This window comes from Epinephelus lanceolatus, chromosome 18 (genome assembly GCF_041903045.1).
Source record: "Epinephelus lanceolatus isolate andai-2023 chromosome 18, ASM4190304v1, whole genome shotgun sequence".
Taxonomy (NCBI): domain Eukaryota; kingdom Metazoa; phylum Chordata; class Actinopteri; order Perciformes; family Serranidae; genus Epinephelus; species Epinephelus lanceolatus.
This window is the reverse complement of record NC_135751.1, coordinates 914,018-930,000: the sequence shown is the minus strand read 5'-3', so window position 1 is coordinate 930,000 and position 15,983 is coordinate 914,018. Positions and strand designations below refer to the sequence as shown.

Below are 15,983 nucleotides of genomic sequence, written 5' to 3'. Positions count from 1 at the left end.
CTTATGGCCTGTGGGCCAAATCTGGCTAGGTGGCCCCCAACCATTTTCTAATTCACTGTGAAAATAAATTTCACTCTGGGATTTTCTTTTTTTGGCAATTAATATAAGGTGCCAGTATCAGTGTAAATGCAAGTTACTCTCAAAATGTAAAATACTACATATTATTGGTTACATTCATTTGAAAGTAATAAATTACTTTACAATATTACTCTCTAAAATCCCCTGCTAATGTTAATAATATGATTGATTATAGAACAATTACATGTAAATAGCCTAGACCATTTATAATAAATTAATATCCTTGGGTCAGACAGAGGATCAAAGTCTGATAATCATGAGATACAGATACATATTTGTGGGCCTATGATATGACACACAATAAAAATATATTGAGGTTAGACCAACAAATGGAATGATGCATGAGTCAGTCACTATGTCAAGTGCAAATTAATACACTGGAGCTGGAAGACCCACCTGCCAGTTCCCAGTGTGCCAGTCAGCTACAGCAGCACCAAAGAGAGAGTTATGCATAAGGACAGGACTGTGTGCCGGTGTGGCTCTGCAGTTGTAGGGGATGCGAATGGAAACACATCCAACATATACTAACATCACCCAGATGTAAAGACAGCTGGGAACAGGAAAAAAACAAACCAGAGGCCAGCTCTTTAACCCCACTGCTTTCAGGAAGCCTTAGGGTGCAAAAGCAGAACGGGATACATTGTAGATGTTGCAGATATATTAATGGAAACACACTGAACATGATAATACACAGTACGGCATGACCCAGATGTGCCGATCACCGACGGCACCCTTCTGTATGTAGTGTAGAATGTAGTCTGTAATGACAAGACACAATAACCTTAAGGGGGTATTTTTTCTGGTAACTTGTTATATTACTTTGTCACTGCTAAAACGTAATACATTACTGTGATGTGTTACCTCTGCAACGCGTTCCCCAACACTGGCCAGAATGCTTAAATAAGCATCAAATTAGTGCCACAGCACCAAATTAGTGGATCCTTGAGGTTTGACCAAGCCTGGAATGTCCGCAGATCCTAGAAATGACCCTGTGTGCATTTGCAACGCTGTGACTAGCCCCTGGCCTCCTGTCCTGTTGCAAAATGGCCCCCAGGCAAAGCACGTTGAGTATCGCTGCTGTAGTGTATGCCCACCTAAGGGTAAGAGAGGCCAAGTTGTAATAAGCAAATGTGGATGATGTACTATTCCATATCCCTGACCTAACCAAATCTTTTATGGAGCATTTTGCCCAAGATTTCAATTAAGCGCTTTGACATTATGGCCTCTAGTTTCGCAGACCAGGCGAGGCGGAGGCGCAGTGCACCTGCGCTTCACCAACTGGGTGTGGCCAGGCGGATTTTGCAAGTTTGACACACCGTGTGCGCTGGCGCAGCTACTCCTCTTTCCCACCTCCGTCCCTCCTACCTGCGCAAGTCGGAAAGAGGGAGGAGAGAAGGCGTGGAGTGGGTTTTACACAGCAGATTCACATCACACCAATCAAATGAGCCCCTCTCCTCGCCCTTAAATGCGCCGCGCGAAGGCGTAATAAGAGTTTACTCAATTTGCCATGGCAGAAGAGAGCAGCAGCGTCAGACGGCCAAACTTCTCCCAGGAGGAAACTGATGTTTTGGTCCAGGAGGTCCAAGCTCGCAGTGTCCGAATATACGGAACTGCGAGCAGACCTTCATGGGCTGATGATACAAAGGTAGCCTGGGAGGAAGTCACCACAATTGTAAATCAATGTTGCCCAGATACACTGAGAGCTGGCTCTCAGGTGTGGATGGAAAAATTATAAGCTCATTTGCATGTCGGACTAGACCAGACGTCACTGCATGTATAGCCAAACTGACAGCTCTCTGACTGATCCCCGCCACCATGGCCACGGTGTGCTGGAAAGACCCAGTGGCGAAGAAGGTCAGAGCCACTGTCAACTTTACAGCAACAGAGAGAGCACAGGTGCCACCGGGGTGCGCATCAGAGGCCACGATGTGCGTCACCACTTGGACCACCTCGCGGGGTAGATGTAATTTGTTCCTGTGTAATGAAAAAGAGTACGACATGAAATAACAATTACATTGAACACAGTGGTATTCCAGTCATTATTCGTGTGGCCCACCTGCATTCCAGTTCTGTCATGCCCAAATAGGATGCCCTCTGACAGTACACAGTCTCTGCGTAAGTCCTCCTCCTCCTCCTCGCAATAATGTACTCCATCTTTGTAGATCACGTTAAGCAAGAACATTTTAACATTTGTATAGGCAATCACATGAAGCACGTAAACCCTTAAGACACCGAACATAACTTACAATTTGTTGACAGCCTTTCTCTTGTGCGCTCGTGCTCTCTCTTTCTCTCTCGCAGTCTCACTCTGTTTCTTTTCTTTTGACTTTTCTAAGATGACAGATGCTGAATATATACTACCTATCTGATGCTGTGGCTGTTTGTGGTTGGCTGAGAGGGATGTGAACTCATTAGTTTGCAGCTGTGTTAATCAAATCAGGTTGGGTTTCCATTACGCGTGCCAAACGGTGCCATTCCCTTTTGATCTGACATCAGATGTGACGGGACAGTCGATATAGAGATACATTTATGTGCTGATTGCAGATAGTTGCATTGAATAGTGGTTTTTGTGGGTATTTATTGCATTGTTAATGTGCCTGACATTCTGGAAACCTGCCTGTGAGGTTTTGGTGACTTCCGCTACACCGGCTGCGCTCCGCTTGCGCTGACAGTAGACCTGGCTTCAGCTGGCGAGCTTTTAGCGCACCTTCGGCGAAGTCTTTTGGCACAACTGTCACTGTGCCAAGCTGGATCTGTCGACACCTCCCCCAGCTGCGCCGCCACACCCATCTCAGCACACCTCAGTCTGCTAAACTACCAAACTGAGCGCGCCTTGGGGTGCTTTTTATAGTTTAAAATATGTAAACTCCGATCTTATTGTAGAGCTGCATACAGCATCGATTCGCTCAGCCCCTCCTCGAGCTGCTCTGTCTCCTTCTGTATTTACCAAGAGACAGTAGTGCACCCCAGAGTTCGCCTACAGGCACATACAGTGACAGGGCTAGCTGTTAGCATCACAGGACAAACATTACTTAACGGTTATGAACGCATTAAACGACATCACATGACTAACGTTACCTAATGGTTAAATAACAGAGTCAAGCCCTGTCACTGTGGTTTGTTGGGACTGTTTAACAGCTCAGTGTTGGATGTGCTGTTGTGTTAACTCAAGGCCTCCCGGGGTCTCCCGGCAAGACCGTTCACCAGGAAGGCAGCAGCTCCAGGTACGGTCCTTCAGCGCTGCATAAACAGTGCTATGGCTGCTACAGACAGGGATCAGACCCCTGGCACAATCGTGTTGTCTTTCTCTAAAACTGTGAAAAACGTCCACCGGTGAAAAAACATGTTTGACTCTCCAGTTAGCGTGCTGCCGACAGTTAAGTCAGTGAAAGCAATTTGGCTTTGTATTACTGGCTTTATTTATCAGCTATAATTTAGTAGTGAAAAAATAAATAATAATATAAATTTCCCATTATCGACTGATAATCTATTGACCTGATCTATATTGTGCATCCCTAGCATTCTGCACCATATTTTTATTTTGAATTTGCTACAGTAGTGGAATGTGCTATAGCTACATGCATTTACATAATTCTGTACTTACGCACAATTATGAGGTACTTGTACTTCAATATGTCCCTCTTTTGCCACTTAATGCTCCACTACATTTATCTAACAGCTATATTTACTACACAAATTCATATTTCACATCCAAAACATATAATTGGCTTGTGTAAATTATGTGTTATAGATTTCAACAACTCAACAGTATGTAAAATAGTTAATGATAATTTTTCTCAACACCTATAACATTAAAATGCTGCTTAAAGGTTAATGTGTAAGTAATAAAATTCCACCATTATAATCTACAATAAAATAAAATTCTGCTGCATAAGTACTTTGAAGTATGCTTGCCAATAATACTCTACTTAGTTTTTCTTAGATACCATATTGAATGTAGAGCTTTTACTTGCAAATCAGTATATTTACATTGTGCCTTTACTACTTAAGCTGAAGTAAAGGATTTGAACGTGTCTTTCACAACTGTTGGTCACCATAAGTTTGGTTTAAAGGCAGAATGAGTGGTATTTTCCTGAAACATTCTGCATAGACTCATATAAAAGTAATCCCTCTCAGTCATCACTTATGACCCACTCTGAGTGTGTGGTGGTGTATTTTTGAGACACTGCCCTGTGCCTGTATTTTCCTTTTTGCTGTGTTTGGGACATTTCTGGGTTTCAGCTTTTGGGTTGTGAAGTGTCGCCACCTGACCACTGTGACAAGCTTAATGGTTGGCTTCTATAAAAACGTAGTGAACAGTTGCCAGATCAAAAGCGTGCATCCAAGAGGAGCCGCTGAGCCGGGGAAGACGGGCCAACTTTGTTGTGTTTACAAACCACAACTGACAACTCCTATTCATACTGCCTTAAGCTGAACCTAACTTCAGACTGAAAATGCATTCCAAATGACAGCCTCAACTCAAAATGAAATGAATTAGATGAAGCTATGCAGATTTATTCTAAATTACTACTGAGCAGAAAAAGGATCAACCAGTGACACAATGTAGTGTAATGCAATAGCCAAGATAGTCACTAAAATGTTACTTCTGTTGAGACTGCAACACAGCTCACTAGGGGGGCCAAAAAGTGAGCTGTGGGCCCCTGACTATCCTTCCTCTCACTCTTTGCCATCATGTAAAGTTGACACAGTACACAGGCCGAGATACTAACCTATTCTGGATTCCAACCTGGCCCCAAGTTTTACCTATGTTGTGGTAATTTGATCAAACATTTTTTATTTTGGAATATGTTACATATGAGTACAATATCAATCAAAACAACAAAGGCCTTCAAAATTGTGTCCTCACACAAGAGCCTTTGACAGAATGTCCTGTTTGTTCAGTTGGTGATTCTGTCTTGCACGGAAAGATGCTTTTGACATTTGTCCACTGTGTTAACTTAAAATTTGAAATATCAACCATCTAATGTGATCCACACCAGGTACTATCTCTCAATGCATATACATGACATAAGAGAAAGTGGATTTATTGTGTTAGACCAACTAAAACCAGACTTTTAAAATAGGTAAACATGTTTGTTTCACCCACATAATGTGATTGGGAGTTGAATTTCTCCTGCATGTAGACAGTCAGTCGGACCCAAACTAGCCTCACTGCTCTGTGCACGCTCCACAGTTTCCACCCGGGCTTTGACCTGGAAGTTGAATAGCATTAAATGTGTAACAGAGGAAGAAACTGGTATCAACATGGTGAAATCTACATCCAGAGGCATGCATTTTTGGATGGATGAAAGGTACAGAGCCTGTAAAGTTGTCCACCACGGTACTAGTTTGCCACTAGCTAACCATAGCTAACTTGTTTGTCGATTGTTTGGTCTGTGACATAATAGGTCAACCAGAAAAAGGTCCAATACTAACAAGCTCAAAGGGGGCATATCCCCACCTATCATAGCAGAATCGGACATACTTCAGTTAATAAATCGATTCCCCTCCTGTGCTTGTATACTAAGACAAGGACAGTAGTCCACTTAAATGGCCTAGTTGAGCTATAACCGTATCTCCACTTAATTGTACATGCAAATGCACCATCTTGCCAATACCAGCATTTGTGGAGTGAGTGTTGACAACAATGAAAAATCAGAGGATTGATCACTCACAGTGTTGAGGGGTTTCTATTTATTGGTTAGTCTGTATACATAACCATACACTCTCAATTTTTAAATCACATCCTAGAAATTTTGATCTGTGGCACAGCAGAGACAGGGCTATTCCTAATATTTGAAATTATTGTCATAATAATGAGAAAAATAGTGATTAATTTCCTTTAATCTGAGTTTGATCGACAGGGATGGCATGGTCATCCCTGTTGATTAAAGGATTTTTATTACATTTCAATCAGACAGCTACATTTGCATGTAGCAGTGATGAGTGTTAGAGCTTTTAAGTATTTTGGTTTAAAAGTCATATATTTATTATTAATATTATGCAGATGATGATGATGACGACGACGACGACGACGATGACGATGACGACGATGATGATGAGGATGGTGCTTATCACAAGGGCTCTTTGTGCTCATATTGCGAATTCTGTGAGGTATGTCTGAAACTACAACAGAAATTAAATGTAGTTATAAACAATAAGTCAGAAAACTAGAGACCTTTACAAAATGAGGTCAGTGAAATCCAAAATACAACAAACATCACAATATGTAGTGATGGGACCCAACTGTGATTCAACAACTGGAACAGTTAGATTTTTTTTCTTACATTGAAAGGGAACAAGTGTCCACTCTGTAAAGTCTGTTATGTATTATGCAGTGGCATAAGAAGGTTACGATGGGCACCAGTCCTATGATGGGCCCTAGAGCACGTTTTCATGCATGTATTGTCTTGACACAAATACAGACTTGATTGGACAACATCAACAATTATTAATTATTAATAATTAATTGAATAGTTTTTATAGTTTATTTATAGATTTTGAAGTGTATGTAGAAAAAGCATATTATTTTGTTTTAACTTGCTACTGACTATTTAAAAAAAATAAAAGAGTAAACCATGACATAGATGGGTTTGGCTTTTTGAGGACATAAATAGCAAATGGCATCATTTTTAAATTAGGAACATTCTTTTTTATTATTCCTCTTTGAACACAGTAATAAATTGAAGGTGGCAGTGTGAATCACTTGCAAGGACCCACACTCTCTATGGGCCCCTCCACCCCACAGGCCCCAGTGCAACCGCACTGCCTGCACTGTCTATATTTACGCCCCTGGTATTGTGCAACCCTTTCTAACTCTGCACTGTCTAGATTTTTTTTTAACGAAGTGTGTTTCTTTCAGCACTGTGACAGATGTGACAAATGTCCTTGTAAGAAGGGTGATGAGTCTGAACACTGTGAACACTGCAAGGTGAGAAAATACACATTATGTGACATTTGACTTCTGGGCCCAGCTGTTCAGAAGTAATCTGATCAAATTTCAGCTATTGAATTGGATCAAATCTCACAAATGGGTTATTCAAGAGGAAGAATGGATTCTAAAATCAGATTAGATCATGTAATCCAGTCTTGGTTTTGATCTGAATCAAACCATCACTATGTGTTGTTCAAAACTCGTTTGTAAGATTGGGATACCTTTGATCCAAAAAAGCAGGATTTTTCTATTCTCCGCAGAAGGCTGGATTCAGGGTAAATTAAGGAACAATATGCAATAAAACTTTTAAATTGGTCAATATATGCACATTTAGTTATATTTTACACTTGACTTAACCCTTATATTGACAAAGTACTTAAAGTACTCTCAATACACAAACAAAATTCAATCGACGTGGACAGCAAACTGTAAAATTTTCATAAAACTCCAAGGAACACCAGAGGAGGCAAAGATGCTGGTCATCAGAGATATCACGGAACTGGACAAATACCAGTGATGAAAATTTACTGATTCAACCTAACAGCATTCACTGAACAGTAACTGGAACAATGCTTGAACTAGAACAAGATATTGATCCAGACAAAAATTCCTTTAGTAATCTAAATAATACATGACACTGCTATACAGATGAACAGTATAACAGCAATGTTAAAGCAGAGCATGGTATGTCAATTATTCACTTCAGTAGTAGAAGTCTTTATGTTAATTACCAAAACATTGAAGAATATCTGAATCAGTTCAAGTAGCCATTTAAGGTCATTGCTATATCTGAAACCTGGCTTATTCTGAGAAGGGAACAGACCTGGAGATAAATGGGTTTGAATTAAATTACATGAACAGAAAAAATAAAAAAGGAGGGGGTGTTGCATTATATGTAAGTAACAAACTGAACTATAAAGTTGTGGAGAGCATGTCAACCACAGTTGATGATGTAATGGAATGTTTGTCGGTAGAGATTATTATGGGAAAACAAAAAAATGTGATTGTTAGTTGTGTCTACAGAGCACCAGGTTCCAGCATTGAAACCTTCAAGAACTATTTGGAGGGAGTTGTTGCAAAAAACAACCAAAAAGTTATGTTCCTATGTGGTGATTTTAACACAGACTTGCAAAACCTGAGCAAACACAAATTGACAGATGACTTTATGAACACAATGTATAGTTTTAGTTTATATCCATTAATAACCAAGCCAAGCAGAATTACTACACATTGTGCTTCATTAATTAACAACATATTTACTAATTGTATGGAAAAAAGTTTAGTAAGTGGACTGATGATAAATGACATAAGTGACCATTTGCCTGTTTTTGTAATTTATGATTGTGACTGTAAAAAACAGAAAGAAGAACTTAAAATTAAATTTAAGAGAATAAGAACTGATGATTCCATAATGGCATTCAGGGTGGAAATACAAGCTCAAAACTGGGAAAACCTATATAAAGAAAATAATATCAACATAGCTTATGAAGCATTTTTGAAAGTATTCCAGACATTGTATGACAAAACCTGTCCAATTAAGCTACACAATATGAGACAAAATAATTCTAACAGACCATGGATTACAAAAGGATTGCAAAATGCCTGTAAACTCTTTGTACAGACAATTTATAAAATGTAGATCTGAAGAGGCCAAACAAAAATATAAGAATACAAAAAATAAACTAACAAATATTATGAGGGGCAGCACGGTGGTGTGGTGGTTAGCACTGTCGCCTCACAGCAAGAGGGTTCCCGGTTCGATCCCGGGTGTGGGAGCCCTTCTGTGCGGAGTTTGCATGTTCTCCCCGTCTCAGCGTGGGTTCTCTCCGGGCACTCCGGCTTCCTCCCACAGTCCAAAAACATGCAGATTGGGGACTAGGTTAATTGATAACTCTTACAAACATGCAGATTGGGGACTAGGTTAATTGATAACTCTAAATTGTCCATAGGTGTGAATGTGAGCGTGAGTGGTTGTCTGTCTCTATTTGTGTCAGCCCTGCGATAGTCTGGCGACCTGTCCAGGGTGTACCCTGCCTCTCGCCCGATGTCAGCTGGGATAGGCTCCAGACCCCCCCGCGACCCTCAAGAGGATGAAGCGGTTAGAAGATGAATGAATGAATGAAATATTATGAGGTCAAGCAAAAAGATTATTATTGCAAAATATTAGAGGATAACAGAAATAATATCAAAGGAATATGGAAAATATTAAACAATATAGAAGAAGTAAGGAACGCTTCTACTAATAAAAATTATCCAGAGTGCTTTATTGATGATAACAAAGGAACTGATAATATGAATGATGTAGTATGTGGGTTTAATGATTTTTTTGTAAATATTGGACCAAAATTGGGGGAAAAAATCATAGATAAGAAATCAAAAAATGTGGTGGATGATGAAAAATATGTAACAAAATATCCAAAATCACTCTTTCTCCATCCTGCAGATTCAAAAGCAATGATAGATGTCGTGAACAAATGTAAAAACAAAACATCTACTGACTGGAATGGAATTGATATGTTTATAATCAAGAAAGTCATCCATAGTATTGTAAACTCACTAACCTACATCTGCAATTTATCATTCAAAAAAGAAATGAAAAGGTTAGATGATTTCATTAATAAACATAATTTACTGTCAGACAGTCAGTACAGTTTTAGAGCTAACAGATCTACATCAATGGCACTACTGGATTTAGTAGAAGAAATAACTGGTTGTATGGATAGTAAAAAGTATACAGTAGGAGTCTTTATTGATTTAAAAAAAGCATTTGACACCTTGAGCCATGACATATTGTTTAGGAAAATGGAAAGATATGGGATAAGAGGGGGGACAACAGTTTGTGCAAATAGGCAATCACATGTCAACATGCCTTGACATAACAGTTGGGGTCCCACAGGGATCTGTTTTAGAGCCAAAACTGTTTATTTTGTGTATAAATGATATATGTATGGTTTCACAAAAATTTCATTTTTTTCTATTTGCTGACAACACCAACGTTCTTTGCTCGGGGGAAAATCTGCAGCAGTTTTTGAAGGAGGTCACATCTGAAATGGGTAAATTAAAACAGTGGTTTAACAGAAATAAGTTATCATTAAATTTGAATAAAACTAAATTTATGTTGTTTGGGAACAAAAATGTACAAATAGATATACAGATGACAATTGATAATGTTAACATTGAAAGAGTTTATGAAAACAAATCTTTGGGTGTGATCATAGATGACAAAATCTGCTGGAAACCCCAGATTAATTACATAAGAACAAAACTGGCAAAGAGCATTACAATCCTTGGAAAAACAAAAAACTTTCTGGACCACTATTCCCTGCACATTCTCTATTCTTCACTTGTATTACTGTATCGGCTGTACTCTGTGGAAGTTTGGGGCAACACTTACAAGAGCAACTTGCAGCCATTATGCATACTTCAGAAAAAAGCAATAAGGATAATACCTAACGTTGGGTATAGGGAACACACAAACACACTGTTTTTAATGTCACATGCATTGAAATTTATGGATCTGGTCAAATTTAAAACTGTATTAATCATGTTCAAAGCAAGAAATAATTCACTTCCGGGCAACGTACAAAAATGTTTTGTGACAGGGAGGGGGGTTATAACTTGAGAGGAAAATTTAACTTTTTTAAACAGTGTGTTCGTACAACTAAAAAAAGTCTGTGTATTTCAATTTGTGGGGTGGATTTGTGGAACGGGTTGGCAGATGAGCTTAAAAAAAGTACAAATGTCAACCATTTTAAAAAACTGTACAAAAAACAAACCCTTGACAGGTACTTGGAAGAAGAAAAGCTGTTTTGGGGAACTTTGTATTTATTTAGTATCACAGGGTGTATTGTAAATATTTTAGGAATGTAATATAATTAGAAAATTGGGTTGTAAAAATGGATTAATTGTTGTATGTAACTATATATATGTAAGAAAAGTTAATAGAGGAAATATATGTAAAAATTGGTGCAAAGAATTTAAGTTAATAGAAGAAAAGTGAAATAGGGGTAGGAACATTTAAGTTTTACTTCTACCTACTCCTTTTCGAACATTTTTATTATAGTTTTTTTTGTTTTTGTTATCACAACATTGTTTTAAACTTTGGTTCGAAATAAAGTCATTCATTCATTCAAAAATAAGCTAGCTATTATTTCCTATAAGCTACCTAAAGGATTTCATACCCATAAAATAATCCCCCATATAGCTGTCAATATCAAGCAGTAATTACTTAATTTAAACATTCATTTATCACTTTACAATTACAACGTGACAGTCAAAAGTAGTTTCCCACAATTTGTTGGGAACTTGTAGATTGAAGTATTAAAATGGCTACCAGAACTAATTAAGAATTATTCAAAATATTTATACATTATGTCAAATAGTATGATTTTCTTTTGTGGGGGCACCATTCTCAAAAAGGAAGAAATGGTAGCCAATTGATTCATTCAGTCTTATAAAAGACATTTGAATCTACTGCACGTCTGAGAGATACCTCCTCAGTTGCTCTTCCTGAGGTTTCTACCATTCTTAACTGCAGTCCTTTGATTGACTATGTGATGCACTTGAGCAACATAACAAGGTGTGTCTTGATATGCAGCTAATTGTTTTGGAGGAGGGGTCTTGGGATCGTGTGATGGATCTGGAGCCATGTTTTAAATTGCAAGTTGTATCACAACAGCAAAACAGACACACCACATAAGAAAACAAAGGCCATACTAAAGAATAAGATGCTTGCATATATAAATTTGTTCAAATACATTGCATGTCATTTTAAATTTGTTTGATCTTGATTTTGGGGGAAAATGACAGCACTAATGTAGACATCTCTTTAGATCATAGAAAGATCTAAATCATCAAACATAACTTTTAGCTGTGTCCTGGTAAGGATGGTGAGTCTCACCATACTGACTACGTAAATCAACGTTTTCACATCATTTTGACTTACCATGAGTATTTGTAGGTTTGTCAGTCCTTGCATTTGACCTATTTTTCCTGGCGGAAATGGGCTTCCACACATCTACCATGAGCATGTACATGCACATGTTTTTGTGGCTGTATGAAGTAACCTATGGCAGTGTAGTCTCACTATTGGCAGGAGACAGGTTGGGAGAAGATAGCTCTGGGGTCAGACAAATGGATCAAGCTTCTTGTGATGCTATAGAAATGTTTATTTTAATCTTTATATCTGACTCTGTTCTTCTGTACTATCGTTCTTGTTCACAGATGTGTAATTTCTGCCATGTGTGTCCTGCCTGCCAAACACTTTGCCAGCCAGGTGAGTAAATACATAGCTGCCACAGGAAAAAAACAACAACAACAACAAAAACAACACTGTTACATTATAACATCAGAAAAGGAAAATTTTCTTGTTGCTCATTTTAACTGGTCATTCCTGTTATATGAGAAGAAGCTTTCAACTTGGAAGTTGAATCCTAGATTTTAAGAGCTTTCAACTTGGGACTTGAGTATTAAAGAGAATAGGATGTCCCACACTACACTGATGGCTAAGGGTTAGGCAGAGGAACTAAAGATGAATGAATGAACATACTGCAAAGTGGACAGGCTGGGGTGTATGGTTTGACCATGTCTTGGATATAAGATGGGTCTGAGCCATTAGCAGTGTGTTAGTTAAGTACTGGTGTCCTGAATCAGAATTCAAGCAGCCACTGGCAGCTGTGCAGGGAAACTCTACCACTGATGAGAAATGTTAGATTTTGCTGTTTGTTGACGAAGGCGCCAGCACACACTCAACTTTGTCTTTTTTCTCTATAGGAGGTTTTATTGATGAAGTAACTGGATCCATCTACAAGTAAGTCATAAATGCACTGAACTGAAACCTGTTCAAACACGTATTAACATAGTCTGTAAACTTTGTTTGTTTCTCCATCCACAGAACCGTAGCTGATGTCTTTGATGATGATGATGATGATGATGACAACTGAACCCAATCATATGTTGCCACCATGTGGCCAAATTAATATATTTCACCTTCACTTCTGATTTTCATTGTTATTTTTGTCTTTTTCCTTGAGAATATTTAACGTTTGCTCACCAGTGACCGAATAGAAATGTTAAAAGAATAACTAAATATATTTGTGTACTGTTGTAACTGATTAAGTCAAAGTTGCACTTTTAAGGAAATTGGAATATCTGAAGTCATATTTGGGACATGTTAAATAAAAAAGAGGGGACGTTTTCACTAGTTGATTTATTGATTTTAAAATGCTCACCAGACTGAGTGTATGATGTGCTGTATTCAATGAAAAGCCAACATGCAGCCTGATGTCAGAAAACAAGGAATTTCTAGCAGCATAGTAAAAGACTTGAGACTTGAGTCAGAGATAAGTCATGAATCTGATGACTTTAGACAAAATCAAAATAGACTTTCAACTCAGCTTTGATTTTAACACCAGTGACTCATGACTTCACTTGGATTTAAGCCTTTTGACTTGGAATGATTTGATATCATCCCCAAGGAAAAAATGTGTTATTAAAAAAGCGTGCTAAGAGTCAACTCTTCAACACCAGACATTCTTTCAATCTTACAGGCTCCACATGTGATAGAGGTATTAACAAATATTTTGAGAGCAATAGCCATAAAAATGAGGATTAAAAATATCAATGAAAAAAAGCCTGTGTTATGCTAATCATTATGAAGCAAACCGGGGGCAGACTGAGGCTGACATCATATAGCAGACTGATGAAAATGGTTCAGATATTTAATAGTCTATGTTAGGGTCAGTCCTAGCGTTTCTGGAGCCCTCGGCAAAATCTATTTTGGATGCACCCAAAATCAGCCTGGATTATATCATTAGAATCAAAAATGATACTAAACACCTTGCTTTTCTCCAGGAGAAGAGGTTGCAGCAAAAGTAGTAAGGCTATTGTTTTCTGGGAATGCATCTCCCAGCTTTTGTTCAGTGTTTCCCCATTTAATAGTTTCCTATGACAAATGTAGCGGTGGCGACTGCTTCCATTGTCTTATTTTGGAAGAGTAAAATCCTCCTTAATCTCACAGGGACCTCTGCTGACAAACTCTGTTCCCACCTTATCTGGCAGGGCTAGCTAATCATCAGTCAATAGGTGCTGCCCTAGCAGCAATCTTCGAGGCTGAAAAATGAAGCAAGTGTGGAAGTGCCAAAGACTGCAGTTCCTCTGATGGCCACTTAAGGCTGGCTCTGAAACAGAGTCAATCCAAATAGACTCCCATGTTAAAATGCCTGGCTTTACAGCCGAAATAAATATGTTTACAGCCTGGTATAAAAAACAGTTTTGGTCTCTAAAGCTAATTTCAACATTCATGAAAACTGTACGGGTGGTGAATTTTGATATAACTTTCCAGTTTACCTTTTATCAAGGCTTAAAGTTACTTATTTAAGGGCAGGGCCATTTAAGTGACAAATAAACACAAGAAATTTGTGCCCTTTCTCTAGAGCACAAATTTCTTGTGTTTATTTGAACTTATTAAGGCTTAAAGTTACGCATATTTAAGGGCAGGGCCATTTAAGTGACAGGCTGTCTATGAGGCGTTGCTACAGTCTATGAGTCAGATTAACCCCTCACTCCTCCGCAGCTACAACCTCTTGTCCAAAATGGTCACTTCTGGCACCAAAAAACCAAGATGGCGACAACTGAAATGCAGAACCTGAGGCTGCAAAATGGGAGTCCACAAACCAGTGGGTGATGTTCTTTGTATTATATATTGAAGAAAGACTTGATGACAAAGGATCGATCTTGCAGCCTTTAGCGGGTATTTTATTGTAGACAAAGCGTACACTTCACACCACACAATGAGACAGCCCACAAAAGCAGTTTACCAAGCACTCATACCATTCCTCAGATAAACCTGCCGTTTCCTAGAACTCGCTCATATGTTTATCTCACTCAGCGTTCCACTACACTTTGTTGCCAACCACATCCTTTTTCCAACCAAAATGTTTTCCATCACAATGTTTGCCAGGTCACTCTATTTTAAGGGCCGTAATATACTTGCTGCAAACAATGCAAACGTGACTGCATCATAGCTGCCACGCGTGATCTGCGTTTGTTTGACGTGTCAAACGCACATCTCAATGCGAGGCACCGTGACGCGTGCGTGAGATGCAATATTCGTATAACCACTATAGGTGCTGGTGCGAATGCACGCAGTGACCCGACCAGATGATCAGACCAGACCATTCTTCTTCTTCTCATGAGATTCTTCACGATTTCCGGGTTATATTTCTGTTGTCTGCCCCAAGTGGTGACCGCCAGTATTGTGTATTTTGGCTGCATAGTGCTGCGTACACAACGTGCCGTGTCTATGCACATGTAGTGGTGTGATGTTGTTGCGCCATACTATGAACAAGGCAGGGAAGCGCAAACTTTTATTTTGAAGGGTAGCGTTTTTGCTGTCATGTTTTTCTTTATCCCTGGAGTCTTGTTGATATGCTGGGAGAAAATTGTATTATTATAAATGTTCATATTAATGTTTTAAACATATGTTAGGGAAAAGGTCTGATTATTACTGGAAGTATAGTGAATATTTTATTTTCAAAAACTGCACTTACCACATTTCGTTGGGCTTTACTTCCTCTTTGCTCCGTGACTTTTCCCAGAAAGGTAAGCATTTCTGCTGCTCTTCGTATTTTCATGGTTTTTGTTGTAAAAGTGAATTTAAGTTACTCAAAAATACTTGTAAAGCTGGTGTAGTCACAGTGTTATGTTGTAGAACTGTTATGTTGTTTCTTTTCATGTATAAACTTGACAATTAGAGGAGAAGTTGTTGTGGTCTGTGTGTGCTGCAGGGCTGCTACGTAGCTTGTCACGCTAGAGTGTACTGTTGAGACTGGTTGTTAACAGGAGACATGTAGTGACTTTCCTCATGGTGTTACAGAGCACCGAGAGCATGTATGAGAAAACCTGTGAACACCTGTGAATGTTTCTTCTCCATAATGCAGGTGAATAAATCGTGTTGAGACCATTCCGGAGT

The 15,983-nt window shown here is 38.8% G+C and overlaps 1 protein-coding gene across 1 annotated transcript in view; it reads left to right on the top strand.

Moving 5' to 3' along the window:
* Nucleotides 1-13,211, top strand: part of LOC117267750 (uncharacterized) — a 16,424-nt gene extending 3,213 nt beyond the window's left edge. The window contains exons 2-6 of the mRNA XM_033643747.2: nucleotides 6,086-6,192; nucleotides 6,941-7,009; nucleotides 12,236-12,287; nucleotides 12,785-12,821; nucleotides 12,906-13,211. Of these exons, the coding sequence (XP_033499638.2) occupies nucleotides 6,086-6,192; nucleotides 6,941-7,009; nucleotides 12,236-12,287; nucleotides 12,785-12,821; nucleotides 12,906-12,954 (314 nt within the window). The 3' untranslated portion in view covers nucleotides 12,955-13,211. The remainder of the gene's footprint in view (nucleotides 1-6,085; nucleotides 6,193-6,940; nucleotides 7,010-12,235; nucleotides 12,288-12,784; nucleotides 12,822-12,905) is intronic.
* Nucleotides 13,212-15,983: the final 2,772 nt, after the last annotated feature.